A 15,347-nucleotide genomic window follows, 5' to 3' on the forward strand; every position below is an offset into this window, starting at 1 on the left:
GGCTGACCTAATACAATGTAGTATGTTCTTAACCATTGCAGTATCTCTACCAACATAAAATCACCTGTTGACAAGGGCGTCCATCTGCCCGTCCTCTGTCATCTTCATCAGGGCCTGGTTGATCTCGGCCCGGTAGGGTGAACCAACCGGAAACGGAAGTGCGACCTGGTACTTGAAGAAGTACTCGTCGGTGAGGATGACCATGTCGCACCTGTCCTTGAGGATCTCGTACTCGTAGGTGGTTGGGGAGATGAAGATAAAGTCGCCCTTAGCAGCGCGCTCAAGTGCCTGACGGGACGTGTTGAAGAGGACCTCATCTGTGAAGGACAAGGTACAGCCACAACTTCATCCCTCGGAACAACAAGAATAAAAGATGCATTGTAAGATAGGGAAATCTTTTCAGTGCTTTCGACACTCCGAAATAAGTCATTGATATGGTTACTTGGTTTCTACGGATCACACAACCATATGGTCATGTGACCATATCAAATAAGTCATTGATGTGGTCACTTCAATGTAGAAACTCAGGATAATCTGGACGAGGAACAAAAGAGAACTAATCAAGATTAGAAAATGAGCTACTGTTATGCGTTTGGATTTAGCCCATTAGAATTCCATCAAAACTCAGAGGACGAGATATGCGTACCTCACACTGTAAACACAATTTTGAAAAAAAAAAGCTTCACCCTTATTCCATGGTAATCTTTTAATTGTGTATTCAACATTTATCATTTGGTATCAGATATAAGACTCTTTTTCTGATTTACGTTCAAACTAATCATTGGTTTTGATTGATATGGACCAACGTTCTTGAAAAAACAACAGTTTCTTAGTTTTGTAAACATATATACTTGTTTAGATGGAGTTACCTGAATTCTTGTTGAGATATCGACCGATGGTCTTAAAAGGTTCCTCCTGAGACTTCTTCAAGAACTTGACGAAGGTGTATCCCTTGTAGGTCCCGTACGGCACGTCCGTCTGCCGAGCCAGATCAACCAGGCTCCTGATGCTCCGCTCTGCTGAAGGTCTGGACAGGAAGGCAGCTAAGTTGGCTGGAGAAGAACAACACTTAGTACGTCCGAGGAAAATATGTCATGTCTGTTATTATGTAATATCCCAGTTGGACATTTCTTCAACGTTTACGGCTCGCTAGTAACGACCTTATCATACAAACCACTTCCCACTTAAAACCATTACTAACGTACAATTTACAATAGCCTCTATTGTGACCTAGGCTCTACATGAGTGGGTATCAGCAGAATACTATGCTGACTTTATTTGCATAGGAACACCAACGCAACGTTTCTTCTGTAAATTTCAATAATTTGGAAATACAGTAGCCTGTGGCTCACCAGTGTAAGATGCGACCATAACTAGGATCACGAACCACCAGGCGCCGACTATGACTCTTCCTGTGGAAGATCGGGGAAGAAACTCGTGCCCCTGATACAGAGCCGCTCCAAAGGTAGACCTACAGGAAATCAAAACAGATTCTGTACAAAGCTATATTTTATCTCAAACAACAACGTCTAAACTTGGATCGACAGTGGGTTAAGAGTGAAAGGCTTGACTCTCTCCGGAGTTATCACTAGCGAAGACTACTAGTTGTTCAAATCTTTTAGGTGATGATGACAGGCTCACTGATGGATGATTAGACATATAAATAACCGTGGCTTCCACGTCAAAAGCTGTTGTCACGAATGCACTCAACTTACCAGAGACTGTTGACGAGGCTCAGGTGGCCTGAGTCCACCGATACCTCTCCACGCGAGGCGGCTTGAGCCCATTCGCACGGGTTTAGACGGCCGTTTACAGCTAAGGCAAAACTCACTCCCACAACAGCGGCCGCAAAGGAGAGCCACACCTGCGAAAAACATATAGATATTTGATCGGGAGGATAAGACTTGCTGTCGTGGATTCGAAAACTGAGCTGACCATGACCAACTAATGAGATGGTTGAAAATGTTTTGACACGCACCTCCGCAGAAAATGGTCCCATGAACTGGAAGATGCCTTGACCTTCATGACGATTTGACTTCTTCATGGTGAGGAAGTAACCACGTGTCCGTATTGGGATGGAATACTCGATATTTTCCCAGCCTGTAAACCCAGTGCGCATGGCCATGGCAACCAGAAGCAAGTCATACTGTTGGAATTGAGAAGTAAGTAAGACCGTTCACTCTTGACGCCAACAGCTGATTCGGACAAGGGTATGTCAGATTGCAGAGTAGCATCTATTTAATGTCAATGTCCCTATACGTTCTATTGTATGTACTGGAAAACACAAAAAAACTTTCCGTGCCGCAATCAGTGCTGCTGAGGGAGTCAGCATTGTACGCTAAATCAAGGATTGGGTAAATGAAGTCTATGTCTCGCTTTATCTGTTGAGATACTTGTTCAGAAGAGTGGCGAGGACCCACCTTCTTCGACTTAGCCGCATCTGCAACAATCTCCCGGTTTCTACTACCAATCCGAGTGATGTTCCAGGTGAAGTTCAGGTGCGAAGCCAGCATCTCCAGCAGGTCCAGATGATAGCCGTGGTACGGAGTGGACCCAACCTCACCACTTTTGCCTGGTTTCTTCATGAAGAATGGTTTACTCTGCAAAGCAAGGTGGATTCGACATAGCTCATGATCGCATTGAAATAATCCACTAGAGAAACACTTGAGGTTGCTCTTAAAAAAGAAGTGAAGTAAAGACGTAGATTACCAGTGCGGTATAGACTAGGAGATGCCGTCCCGAGAGCAGGTGAGTTTCGGTGGGTTTCTGCCATCCGGACTGGATCTCAGTCGTCCCCTCTGTAGTCCAGGTCCCCACCTGTTGACAGTTGTGGTTTATGTGGATTCAATCAGGCAGTCTAAACGGCATGCAACATGACAATTATCCAAGTATCCGAAATCCTCTTTTTCAAACACACACACGCACACACACACACACACACACACACACACACAAACACACACACACACACACACACACACACACACACAAACACACACACACACACACACACACACACACACATACATACACACACATAAAAAAACACACAAAAAAACACTCTACCCCCCTTCCGGGCTCTCTCTCCATCTCTTACATAATAGAATAATGATCAGTGGTGCGAACCTGTTTCGACTCCCCTTGAAGATACTCATCGACGAAGACCGTCACGATCTTTCTCTTTCCACAGCTGTCAAATGACACGTGTCCGCTGAAACCCAAGAAACTGTACTGGAAAATTATAGGAAGGCATTAGACGTTCTGTTCAAATGACATATGTTGTACATTTTCCCGTCCTTGGTCTCTCGCCAAGTACAGAATACCTCCTGTGCCCTCATTGCAAGTGATATATTGTGGCAAAGTGCTAAATTCCGCAGCCCTGTACACTCTCCAATAAGTTGGCGATTTCTACCTGTCACATCCAACACTATACTATTTATGATTCAGATCTAGATTTGGGGGTAAGGAACAGTCCAACAACGCCTTACCTCTGATATATAGTCTGTCATTCCTGCACCGCAGTCCCCCTCTCTCGGGTAAAGAGAGCCCTCCCTGTCCGACCTCCGTGAGTACCCCGTGACCAGGTCCGGAGACAGGCTAGACACGAGCTTGACTGCGTCCAAAGCCAGCCGCGTCCTGTAAGACAGCTGTTCATCAGGTGCATCACGTCCCCAGGGCGGGGGTGTCTCAGGGAAGGGGCGGAGCAGGGTCAAGAGGGCCCCACTATGTCGTGCGCTCTGCAGCTGACTTTCTCGGACATCCTGCAGAAATAAAGAAGTTTTACTTTCTTAGACATTCGTTTCAATACATCGCCGGCTAGTCTGGCTTCCAGGCTTGCTAGGTCCGATATGTACTGTATCTACACCGCCTTTTCTCAAAATTACCAATACAAGCATCAGCCATCCCCCGTTAAACTTTTCGCTCCTATCTAACCCATCTTCCCATTACCATTGAAGAATTAATAAGGATTTTACTACGGTGCGTCCCTTCAGCATCAAACTAAATCTTACTGTAATGAGTACTCACAACGCTTGTAACGATCCAGTGGCTCTCAGATGTAAGCAGCAACATTTCGGTGGCCTTTTGGGAAACAAAGACGTAACTTGTAACATACAAGCCAGTTAGAGGCATCGGGTACTGACGACGTCACCAGTGGTTAATGATGTACGAATTGGCCAAAAACATAACCATGTTGAACGTCAAAAATCACCATTGAATGTTTTAGCATTATACGTCTGGTCTTCGGGATGTTGATCCGATGGTCTTCATACTGCTAATCACCAACACAAATACTCTTTTATGAGACAGTCCACGCTAATAGAAACGTTTTGATCTCTGACCTTGTCCAGGATGACGGCCACTACATCAGCGCTTGTCATCAGGAGGACATTCTTCCGCCCCGAAGTGCTGACGTCATGCAAAATGGCGCCCAAGGCGTCGCCGTCCTCCTTGTCAGGTGGAACATCCTGAGACCAGAGGTAAAACATGCGGGAGGCAGCCTCATTCAGCATGGCTTTAAAGCAGCTGTAGAACTCTGCAAAATGGTGAGAGAATTTGTGATTGGGTCAAGCAATCATTGACTATTCAGCAGTGCTGTCTTGGTAGATCTCTGTACGTCAGGCTACTCCTCAGTGCGCAGCATGATTAAGGAAATCTAGAGCTAAGGGTATGAAAACTTAGAGAAACAGGACACTGTTTATATGACACTATTTGCCAATCAACGCAACATACAAAGTGATAATGCTCATTGAACTGGCAGATTGTAGTTGAGGAAACTCGGAGGGCAGACCTGTCCAGTCAACTGACTTTGTACTGCAGGTACGTTTTATGGTTTCAGGACCGTTTCCTGACCGGGCACCAAGTTGTTAATATCATTGACCACCGGCACCTAGCTGGTGCATTTATTCACAGCACATGTGATCTATACTTCTCACTCACCTGACCGCTTGTTGTACAGCATATACGTCTCCCTCCAGCCCAGGGCCTCCATGACGTCAAACAACATGGTTGCCAGTTGCTCTGGGGACGGGAACATGTCTAGCACCCTGGAGCGGAGAGCCGGTGTATCCGGATCCGGTTGGTACATGCGCACAACCACGGGAGCCAGTTGTGGCACGTCTGCAGCTCCGCAGGTACAGGGTGAGGGGAGGGGGGCCATCAGAATCAGGGCGTGCAGCGGGTCCTGTTCACGAACTGGAGAGTAAAGTACGCGTCTGCAAACTGAATCTTTTTACAGTCTTATCACATAGACATTGTTTACAAATGCCTATACCTTATACTTGGAAAACATGATTACTTTCTCTCTTAAATTTGTAGCCTATGACGTCAACACCCTATAAGAAAATGCTCTGACGTCAATACCCTATAAGAAAATGCTCTGACGGTTATGGTGCTTTGCATTTGGTGTGAACTTTCTTCATGTCATTGAAGTTCTTGCTGAGCAAAAATATTACAATGGCCACTCACCTTGGTGAAGGGGACACCCTGATGTGCTTTTATCAAGCTGAAAGCCGGTCAGCGTCAGGTCCTTGCTGCTGTTGAGGCTACGGGCACTAGACCTCATCGCAACAAGTACGCTCTCTTCGCTATCGTCATAGACAACACCTATAACCAAACGAATAACACATTAAGGATGATGACATTGTAAACGTTTTCGTTCATATGCTATGTAGTGATATGGTGATAGGTCTTCAAAGACTAGACCGTATCCTGTACATTAGGCTCTAGGAACGAAAGCGACAATGCAATGGATCCGGATATACAGCGTCCTGTAATTCAGAGTCCAGCAGTACGTATTCATAAGGTAAGTGTTATCTAAAGCGATGGAAATGATAAAGTTTACCTTTAACTTTGAATATTGTTCGTTTTAAAATGGTGCTGTCTCACGACACTGACTTCCGTAATTATCTAAACATTACACTACAAGCCTGGAATAGCCTGCTCGGTGCGTATTTTGTGATGATTTTTTATTGTATATCACTTCTGACTATACTTGGTCTCTGACACAGGTTAAAGCTGTGTGAATGTTACAGACCGGGCACAATTAGAATACAGTACAAAATAAGCTCCCTCCCCCAAAAGCCCAGCTAAAAGCCTGCTATGGAGGCTAACAAGTAATTTTATTTACCTACCAACATTTAACCCCTTGCCGTCACCATGACAACTACAAAGCAACACCAGGAAGATCCCGACAGTCCAGGCAGTAGGAGTATTGTGACAGCTTAATGCCGCCATCCTTTCCTGCTACAGACTTGATACGATACAGTACTGCAAGAAATTTGAAGTGGTAAGGCCACGAGTCATGGTCATCGGGGACTAGCTATTATAGTATGGATCTAGAGAAAATTATCAAACAGGGAACTGTCCAGGGAGGGAAAGGATAATATCTGAGAATGGACGAGCATCACACTACAAGAAAAGTAGAAAACAGAAAAGGGCGGAGAAAACTGGTTGCCAGATCTTGTATGGTGCCCAACTATCAAATAATTAGAATAAGGAATATATGGCAGGGGAAAGAGAGAGAGGAGGTCTACAAAAACCAAACTATACGTGACACATTGTTCTTCCGTAAAAGTCTTTGATCTCTTACCTTTTTGTGTTTCATATCTTGTACAAGTATTTGACCCCTAGAAATTTTTACTAGCAACCAGACCCTAAGACATTAACGCTACTTTCTCACCTTCGAATATCGCGATAGATGACAGTTTCCGCCCAGTCACTGAACAAAATGGATGTTTAAATGTCTCCAGCGTCCCTGGTCGAGATGTATACGGCTTCAGTTCTCGGAAATGTGCCAACAGTAATTTAAAAACACATACGGGCCGTTTATATTTGGTCAGTACGCGAGCTGCAATTTGCCTAATTTGAGCTCCGATTGCCGCTTAGGCCACGTTGATTTGATTACAATGATGACATCCGCGCTCGCACCAATTTTTTGCCATCCCCCCCCCCCCCCAAAAAAAAGTTTTCGACCACACAATAAATTGTACAAAGCAGCTGTAAAATGAGCACAAATATTCCGTAGATTGAAAAAAAGTATCAGAAAACAGATAACTAATGCCATATATAGAATGCCAAAATGAATCTAAAGTCAAAGAATAAGATGTGAAAGGACGGAAAGAAAAAAAAATCTATTGTTGGTTGGGGGAGGTACCAGTAGAGAAAATTCAGGTCCAGAGGATCATGGTATACCAATGTGTGTTTAGTCCTATGTTCAGCCTTCCTGGCCACTTTGATTTCATACTGAAGGCAACTTTTTTTTTATTCGCTCGCTCGCATCAGTTTTGGAGTTCCCGGAGGATGTCATCCATATAATCAAATCAACATGGCCTTACTAGTACTCTAGATGTAGCGCTATACATATATTTGGGCCCAATCCATTGAACAGTAAACAGACAGCGCGTGAAGCCGGCGCGGTGCCTGGATTATGCAGGATTATGTGCATTATTTATAACCTTAAACATGACATGTCGACAGTAAAAGAATACATGTATATCACCGGCTGTAGGTTGCAGTACTAAAAGGTGAAACATCTCAAACCCCCCAAAGCATGTCCCTTCTGGTATTTCTTTTATTTCAATTTTTATACCAAACATGGTCTTGTACCTACTTTGCCATGCTACTGTACTGTTCACAGGTTTTCACTGCAGCTGACTGCTAACTCTTGTTTGAATTTCGCCTAGGTCTAACTTTAATGTCAATATACATTATGCATGCACCTAATGATTGTAATGGCACGAGTAATTTTGTTTAACTGCGTTAAATAGTCATATGTTGAATTGAATCCTTGTCAATTTTATGTACAGTTCGAGTCTGTCCCATGGCCCGGCTGAAACTTCCAATGACTATGGAACCATTCCATGCAAGACTAGTCATGTCTAAATAAGAACACGTTGGTATCATTGATATCATTATGGTATGAAAAGAGACACTGACCAATGAGAAACTTTTGCAACCCATGAAAACCTCCGAATGACACTACACAGAGCCTGTTGTTACAGTATTACATCGACTACACAATTAGTGACGTTTATTCAGCGTTGTTCAGTGGCCTAGTAGCCTGAATATACAACATGGTCTACACTTTCAACAGGAAGCGTTAAAGTTACTTTACGTGCATTCGTACTTCTGCAATACAAACAACAGCTCGAAAACACCCGATTGTGTTCAAGCGTCTGAATACGGTTAACATATCTGGTTGCAGTTTCACATGCAGCATGTTTTAAATGACAGCAATCTTTTCACATGTTTGCTGCTTCTATACAGTGAGAACGTGTACATGAATGTTGATAATGCATAACACAATAATATTAGAACAAAACTACACAATTTTGAAATCATGACGTAAGCATAATTATCTAAACTGACGAATCTGCCGACAGGGCAGCCAAAACAGGATACAAGAGGATTTTCGTTTTGTCGTAGACTGCAAATTATGCTATAGTTATTCCGCCTATTATACACAAATATGTATCCACATTAATACAATCGTTTAAACCATCTGTAACAAAATTTGTATGTTTGTATTGTACTGATCATAAAAAGCGAAAAGGCAAACCTGAGTGTATACGTAGTAGTAGTATATATGCACATTATTAGTATACTAGTATATTACGTTTATGTCTTGACTCAATAGTTGTTGACGACCTGTACTTGGCCCACAGAGGCACAAGTTACAATAAAAGTCGGTTATTCATGCAGACAACACATTTCCAATTGTCATCTGATATATGATTTTTCGGTGGCATATTTCAAGCAATAAAAGCAAGCGTGATTGCAGGTTAATTGACAAACTCCTTGAACTGACCACGCTTTTACTTCTTACACCTGGCCAAACTCGCTTTAACTACACGCGGTCACCTCTATTGGCAGGGTCGCTTGAACGCCCCTTCTTGAACTTAAAATGCACCCATTCCAGTGCGAAGACTAAGATGGAGGTCCCCATCCCAATCATGAGATAGTAGAAAGCCCCATTCAATTGCTCCATATCCAGCACGCCCTCTTGAGTGGAGCCAGTGGAACATTTGTACATCTTCTTGTTAAACCATCTGTGAAAGAATGAGAAAAGTCTCAGTGAGTAACGTTTTGTAAAATGATATAGTAAAAGAGTAAACTAATAAAGATATTTTATCACCCCGAGAAAAAAATTCTTACAATTCTAATAGGGTAAAGTTCTGTGGCAATTTGGAAGGAAATTAAATGACAGTCTTTAGTACGAAAACGGCGGGCATTTAAGTACATACGTGTGTCTCATAATGGTTATAAAATTAGCATGAATCTGTGTTGGTAGAATACATTATAGAAAAATTGGTATCACTGTACTTCCAACACTGATTTAAACTATAGGGACTTACCCCTCTAAATGTTCGGTCAATCTCCGTCGACCTTGTTCACAGAATGACCCTTTCTATGTCCAGCAGTGACGTCAGGAACACACCACTTTTGCAGGAGGGGGGTGATAAGTATCAGAAAGTCTATGTCGCCCCCACCCGTCTCTGTTGAGTGTGGGCCTGTGGGCTCTAACGTACACTGCCTCCTTCACTCCTCGCAAGAAGAAATCCTGTTCTGATTCTAGGAATTTGACTTTGTCCAACGAAATGGAATGTCCCGGAGACTCTAGGTGTATATGTCGCGACACCTCAGAGTTGACAGAGCTAGGACGCCGATGTTCGCCGGAACCTTGTTTTCAGTGCACCTTCCGCCTCACCAATGTGCTAATTACTTGCTTAAGGCGAGTCAATCCGGTCTCGAGTCATGATGGCAGACCATGTGTACCTGTCAATCATTGCTCGATGTAGGCTGTTAACTTCAAGGCCTGTGTCTTTCCTAGTCTATGTATGTTGCTGCCGGTCTGCCCGGCCTCCTCTTCCCATACCTGGGCGTCCAATGTAAATTTCCTTACATGGGCTTTTGTTAGTTTGCCCTTGACACGCGATGTGGTACACTACCCCACATCTACTTTCTTTAGACGTTTTGTCCTTAGGTGCCACTAGGAAATTCTGGAGCGTACCTGTCGGTTTGCAGCAAGTCTTAATCCCATATTTGTTGAAAACCCAGCTAAGGGCTTCTGAGGTTCCTTTCAAATGGGGCAAAACAACTAAGCCTCTGTTTGTTTTGGTAGAAGACCGGTTTTGAGTGGTGTTATTTTCAAGTTGTGACTTAGGTGTAGTGGCCTTTTTGATCGCGCATTCTGGGTAGCTACACACTTTCAGTGCCTGAATCAGGTGGTCTTTCTCTCTCTCTTTATCCCGATGGTCTGCGTTCCAGAAAGGCCTAGATGTTCCAGTTACAAAGTGCACACATATACACCTAGAGTCTCCGAGAAATTCCATTTCGTTGGACAAAGTCAAAATCCTAGACTCAAAACAGGATTCCTTCGCGCGAGGAGTGAAGGAGGCAGTGTAAATTAGAGCCCAACGGCCCACACTCAACAGAGACGGGGGGCGACATAGACTTTCTGATACTTATGACCGCCTCCTGCAAAAGTAGTGTGTTCCTAGATCCTGACGTCACTGCTGGAGATAGAAAGGGTCATTCTGTGAACAAGGTCGACGGAGATTGACCGAAACCAAGTAAGCAACAAAGCAACCAACCATGGCAAGAAAGCGACCAAACAAGTAAAAAAGCAAGCAAGAAAGCAACCTATCATGCAACAAGAAAGCAACCAACCAACCAAGCTAGAAAGCAAGCAATAAAGCAACCAAGCAATTAATCAGTCAAGCAGCGTGGCGGCTGTGACGACATGTCGACAGCTTCATGAGAAAATGCCATATACCTTGATGTGGTTGACCTAATAGCATGTTCTTTACCTTGACAGCAACATCTCTATCAACATAAGGTCACCTGTTCGTAAGGGCGTCCATCTGCCCGTCCTCTGTCATCTTCATCAGGGCCTGGTTGATCTCGGCCCGGTAGGGTGAACCAACCGGAAACGGAAATACGACCTCATACTTGAAGAAGTACTCGTCGGTGAGGATGACCATGTCACACCTCTCGTTGAGGATCTCGTACTCGTAGGTGGTTGGGGAGATGAAGATAAAGTCGCCCTTAGCAGCGCGCTCAAATGCCTGACGGGACGTGTTGAAGAGGACCTCGTCTGTGACGGACACAATACAACGACAATTTCGACTCTCGGAAAGGACACCAAGTATTTGAATAACCGGGTCTGGTACAATGACATTGCTTTCATAAAATAAGAGTTCAATGACTCCCAAATATGTTAATCACAAGGTTATTACCTCCATGAAATGTCATGGAGGTTATATTTTACCCAGCGTTTGTGTGTGTGTGTGTGTCTGTCTGTCTGTCTGTCAACAAGATAACTCAAGAACGGCTGGATGGATTGGTTTCATACTTGGTGTGTTGGTAGGGTGTGATGAAAGCTGGAAGTGATTAGATTTTGGGCCCCCTAGCGGCTTCCCTTGGTACTGCAGCTTCATTACCTGAATTTTGGTCGAGATATCGACCGATGGTCTTAAAAGGTTCCTCTTGAGAATTCTTCATGAACTTGACTAATGTATATTTCTTGTAGGTCCCGTACGGCACGTCCGTCTGCCGAGCCAGATCAGCCAGGCTCCTGATGCTCCGCTCTGTTGATGGTCTGGACAGGAAGGCAGCTAAGTTGGCTGGAGAAGTAGCACGTCCAAGAAAAAAACAACAAGCGTTATCGAATAACGACAAAAGTACGGTGACTATGAAAATATGCTACGTCATTTTATCTGGACACACAACCTTTAGTTTTATTTGTTGGTTTTATTGAATACTATGTTGGCTTTATCATAAGAACATCAACACAACGCTTCTTCAGTTATACGAAATACAGTAGCCTGTAGCTCGCCAGTGTAAGATGCGACCATAACCAGGATCACGAACCACCAGGCACCGACTATGACTCTTCCTGCGGATGATCGGGGAAGAAACTCCTGCCCCTGACACACAGCAGCTCCAAAGGTAGACCTACAGGAAGACAGACAGCAAAAAGCTATATGTCTCATACAACAACGTCTAACATTAGATCAACAATGGAGAAAAAGTGAATGGGTTTACTCTTTACAGGGTCATAACTAGCAAAGGGTTATTCAAATCGTTTATGTTAATATGCTATAGGCTCACGGATGGCTTCCACGTCAAAAGCTGCTAGTCACGAACGAACCTACCAGAGACTGTTGACGAGGCTGAGGTTGTCTGCCTCCTTCTCTGACACCTCTCCTCGCCCAGCTGCCTTGGACCACTCGTACGGGTTCAGACGGCCGTTTGCAGCCATGACAAGACTCACTCCCACAACAGCGGCCACAAAGGTGAGCCACACCTGCGAAAGACAAAACGATCTTTGATTGGGAGGATAAGGCTTGCTGCCATGAATTCGAAACTGACTGACCAACTAATGAGATGCATGGTTGAAAATGTTTTTGATACGCACCTCCGCAGAAAATGGTCCCATGAACTGGAAGATGCCTTGACCTTCATGACGATTTGACTTCTTCATGGTCAGGAAGTAACCACGTGTCCGTATTGGGATGGAGTACTCGACTTTTTCCCAGCCTGCATATCCAGTGCGCATGGCCATGCCAACTAGAAGCAAGTCATACTGTGGAAATCGACAAGTAGGGAAGGCCGTTAATTCTTGAAGCCAACAGCTAATTCGAAGAAAGGGTATGCCAGGTTGTATGAATAGTAGTATTTATGTAATGACTAATATTCCTATAAAATACGTCTTATACTGGACTTACTTCGAGGTCTTGTGCAGATTTTAACTGATAAAAGGGAAACAATGTACTATCAATACAGGGATGAGTATGTAGTATACAAGCTGTAAACCAGTCTGGGTTAAAAAACAGTTTGGGTACCCAGGATGCTTTAAGTGTTTGTTTGTTTGTTTGTTTGTTTGTTTATTCGCACACAAGTGTTACATTAAAACACAAAACGAAAACAATGGATAAAACAGGTGCAGGAGGAGGGAAAAAGCTTGGGAAGCTTATACTTAGCCCTCCTCCTTTAAACTAAACAAAATTGATTATGATATATAATAATAAAGTAAAGTAATACATAGAATAATAATGATACAATAAGGATAAACAAGTAATTAATGGTATGAATTAACAATGAATGATAAAGTAACGTAATATGTAGAAAATGATAATGATGCAATAAGGAAAACCATGTAATTAATGGTTTGACTTAACAATAAATAATAAATCAGCATAATACTTAGAAAATGATAATAGTGCAATAAGGATGATCAAATAATGGAATGAATTAAGATAATATGATTTAAAAAAAACTGTGGCTACTACAGGGGGCTCGGATGGATTAACAGATGGATTTTCAGATTACGTTTAAAAGTCAGGAGAGAGGAGGTAAGATTCTTAAGGGAGGGGGGAAGATCGTTCCATATTTTAACACACTTGTATTTAACAGACATTTGGGCAAGAGAGGTTCTGAATAGGGGGATGTGCAGATTTGTGCTTTGGCGAGTTTGATAATTGTGAAACTGCGAGTGAAAATTAAGAAAGCTGTCAAAGGTATCGGGGAGAGTATGGTTTATGTGTTGGGCTGTGAATAGAGCAAGCTGAAATCTGTTAACGTCATAGATATTCAAAATTCTAAGTTTCTCAAATAGTGGTGAAGAGTGAGTATAGAAACTCGAACATGTCGCAATGCGTAGAAATTTTTTCTGTAGAATTAATAAAGGGTGTAGAGAAGTTTTATAGTCGTTTCCCCAAACAATACTACAATAAATGAGATATGGATAGATTAGACTGTTATATATGGTTATCAAGGTTCTCTGGGATAAAAGATGTCTAATTTTCCCTATGATCCCGATAGTTTTTGAAATTTTATTTAATATCATAGCAATGTGGGGTTTCCATGTTAGCCGATCATCAATAAGTACTCCTAGGAACTTAGCCTGGCATTCTTGGGAGAGAGGAAGGTTCTTTAGGAAGATTTTGGTATTTTTCTTATCATAAGTCTTGTTTTTACTACAAAAGATAAGATAGTACGTCTTTTTAATATTAACAGATAGCTTGTTGGTTTCGAACCATGTGATGACTTTTTCTAATTCCTGATTGGTTAGACGTATTAACGAATCATAGTCTGCATGTGAGAGGAAGAGATTTGTATCATCAGCAAATAGGATAAAAAAGAATATTTTGGATGCTTCAGCAAGATCATTAACATATATTAAAAACAATAAGGGTCCCAGAATTGATCCCTGGGGAACCCCACAATTTATCAGTTTGCATGAAGTGTCAGAGCGTGGGCATAGAGGTTGACAAGGTTCAGACCACCGTTTTCCACAGAGTTCTACAAAGTTTTTCTCCCAACCCTTTCAGGACCACCATTCCAGATAAAAGAATTTTTTCTCATCCTCCAGGAAATGTTTGCTTGTATGGGAATGAAGGATATCACGCCAGCTATCGCAACAACCGAGTTTCAGTTTCTTAAATGTCTCTAGTTTTCGCAATTGTTTTGGGAGACAATTTTTCATTTAAAAATGACATGCACAAAATTGGGAATTTTCACGTGGAAGTAAACTTATCACCTATAATTTAGACACGAAAATACGACTAATATCGAAACAGACTACAATCATAACCAAACCAATAATAATACATGTAAACTCCTACGGCGGACGAAATGAACAAATGATCTGTCTTTGTTTTGCTTCATCTCGTGAGACACTCGTGCAGGAAAAAGAGCAAAAAAAAAAAGGTGAGGACCCACCTTCTTCGACTCAGCCGCTGCTATGATCCTAGGCCGCACCCTACTACCAAGCGTGATGTCCCAGGTGAAGTTCAGGCGCGAAGCTAGCATCTCCAGCATGTCTACAAAATAGCCTTGATACGGAGTTGACCCAGCCTCACCACTTTTGCTTGGTTTCTTCATGAAGAATGGTTTACTCTGCAAAGCAAGATGGATTCAGCATAACTGGTGACGGATTGTAGTTAAATGATCCAAGAACACTTGACACCTCAAATATTGGTCTTGAGTGAAGTAAAGACGTAGCTTACCAGACCAGTATAGACTCGGAGGTGCCGTCCCGAGAGGAGGTGAGTTTCGGTGGGTTTCTGCCATCCGGACTGGATCTCAGCCGCGTCTTCTGCAGTCCAGGTCCCCACCTGCTGACAGAAATATCCATTCAATCAACGAGTTACATGCACTTGGCTCCTCATACACTGACACGAACATACACACACACACACACACACACACACACACAGAGAGAGAGAGAGAGAGAGAGAGAGAGAGAGAGAGAGAACGAGAGAGAGAGAGAGAGAGATAGAGAGAGAGAGAGAGACTCTCAAAATAAATATGATGCGAAGCTGTTAACCTGTTTTGATTCCCCT

General features: G+C 43.0%; 2 protein-coding genes across 2 annotated transcripts in view; both read right to left on the reverse strand.

The window, feature by feature from the left end:
* Nucleotides 1-5,480, reverse strand: part of LOC118432100 (probable glutamate receptor) — a 6,230-nt gene extending 750 nt beyond the window's left edge. The window contains exons 1-13 of the mRNA XM_035843620.1: nt 5,467-5,480; nt 4,939-5,193; nt 4,341-4,534; nt 4,027-4,080; nt 3,489-3,761; nt 3,127-3,231; nt 2,710-2,817; nt 2,421-2,600; nt 1,979-2,146; nt 1,716-1,864; nt 1,353-1,471; nt 870-1,052; nt 65-317 (exon numbers count right to left, since the gene is read on the reverse strand). Coding sequence (XP_035699513.1) covers nt 65-317; nt 870-1,052; nt 1,353-1,471; nt 1,716-1,864; nt 1,979-2,146; nt 2,421-2,600; nt 2,710-2,817; nt 3,127-3,231; nt 3,489-3,761; nt 4,027-4,080; nt 4,341-4,534; nt 4,939-5,158 — 2,006 coding nt within the window. The 5' untranslated portion in view covers nt 5,159-5,193; nt 5,467-5,480. The remainder of the gene's footprint in view (nt 1-64; nt 318-869; nt 1,053-1,352; nt 1,472-1,715; nt 1,865-1,978; nt 2,147-2,420; nt 2,601-2,709; nt 2,818-3,126; nt 3,232-3,488; nt 3,762-4,026; nt 4,081-4,340; nt 4,535-4,938; nt 5,194-5,466) is intronic.
* A 2,319-nt stretch (nt 5,481-7,799) lies between these two features.
* LOC118432220 (glutamate receptor ionotropic, kainate 2-like) overlaps nt 7,800-15,347 on the reverse strand; it is a 20,030-nt gene continuing 12,482 nt past the window's right edge. The window contains exons 3-10 of the mRNA XM_035843748.1: nt 15,012-15,119; nt 14,725-14,901; nt 12,419-12,586; nt 12,156-12,307; nt 11,837-11,955; nt 11,442-11,624; nt 10,843-11,095; nt 7,800-9,047 (exon numbers count right to left, since the gene is read on the reverse strand). Of these exons, the coding sequence (XP_035699641.1) occupies nt 8,846-9,047; nt 10,843-11,095; nt 11,442-11,624; nt 11,837-11,955; nt 12,156-12,307; nt 12,419-12,586; nt 14,725-14,901; nt 15,012-15,119 (1,362 nt within the window). The 3' untranslated portion in view covers nt 7,800-8,845. The remainder of the gene's footprint in view (nt 9,048-10,842; nt 11,096-11,441; nt 11,625-11,836; nt 11,956-12,155; nt 12,308-12,418; nt 12,587-14,724; nt 14,902-15,011; nt 15,120-15,347) is intronic.

The sequence above is a fragment of the Branchiostoma floridae genome, chromosome 15 (genome assembly GCF_000003815.2).
Source record: "Branchiostoma floridae strain S238N-H82 chromosome 15, Bfl_VNyyK, whole genome shotgun sequence".
NCBI classification, from domain to species: Eukaryota; Metazoa; Chordata; class Leptocardii; order Amphioxiformes; family Branchiostomatidae; genus Branchiostoma; species Branchiostoma floridae.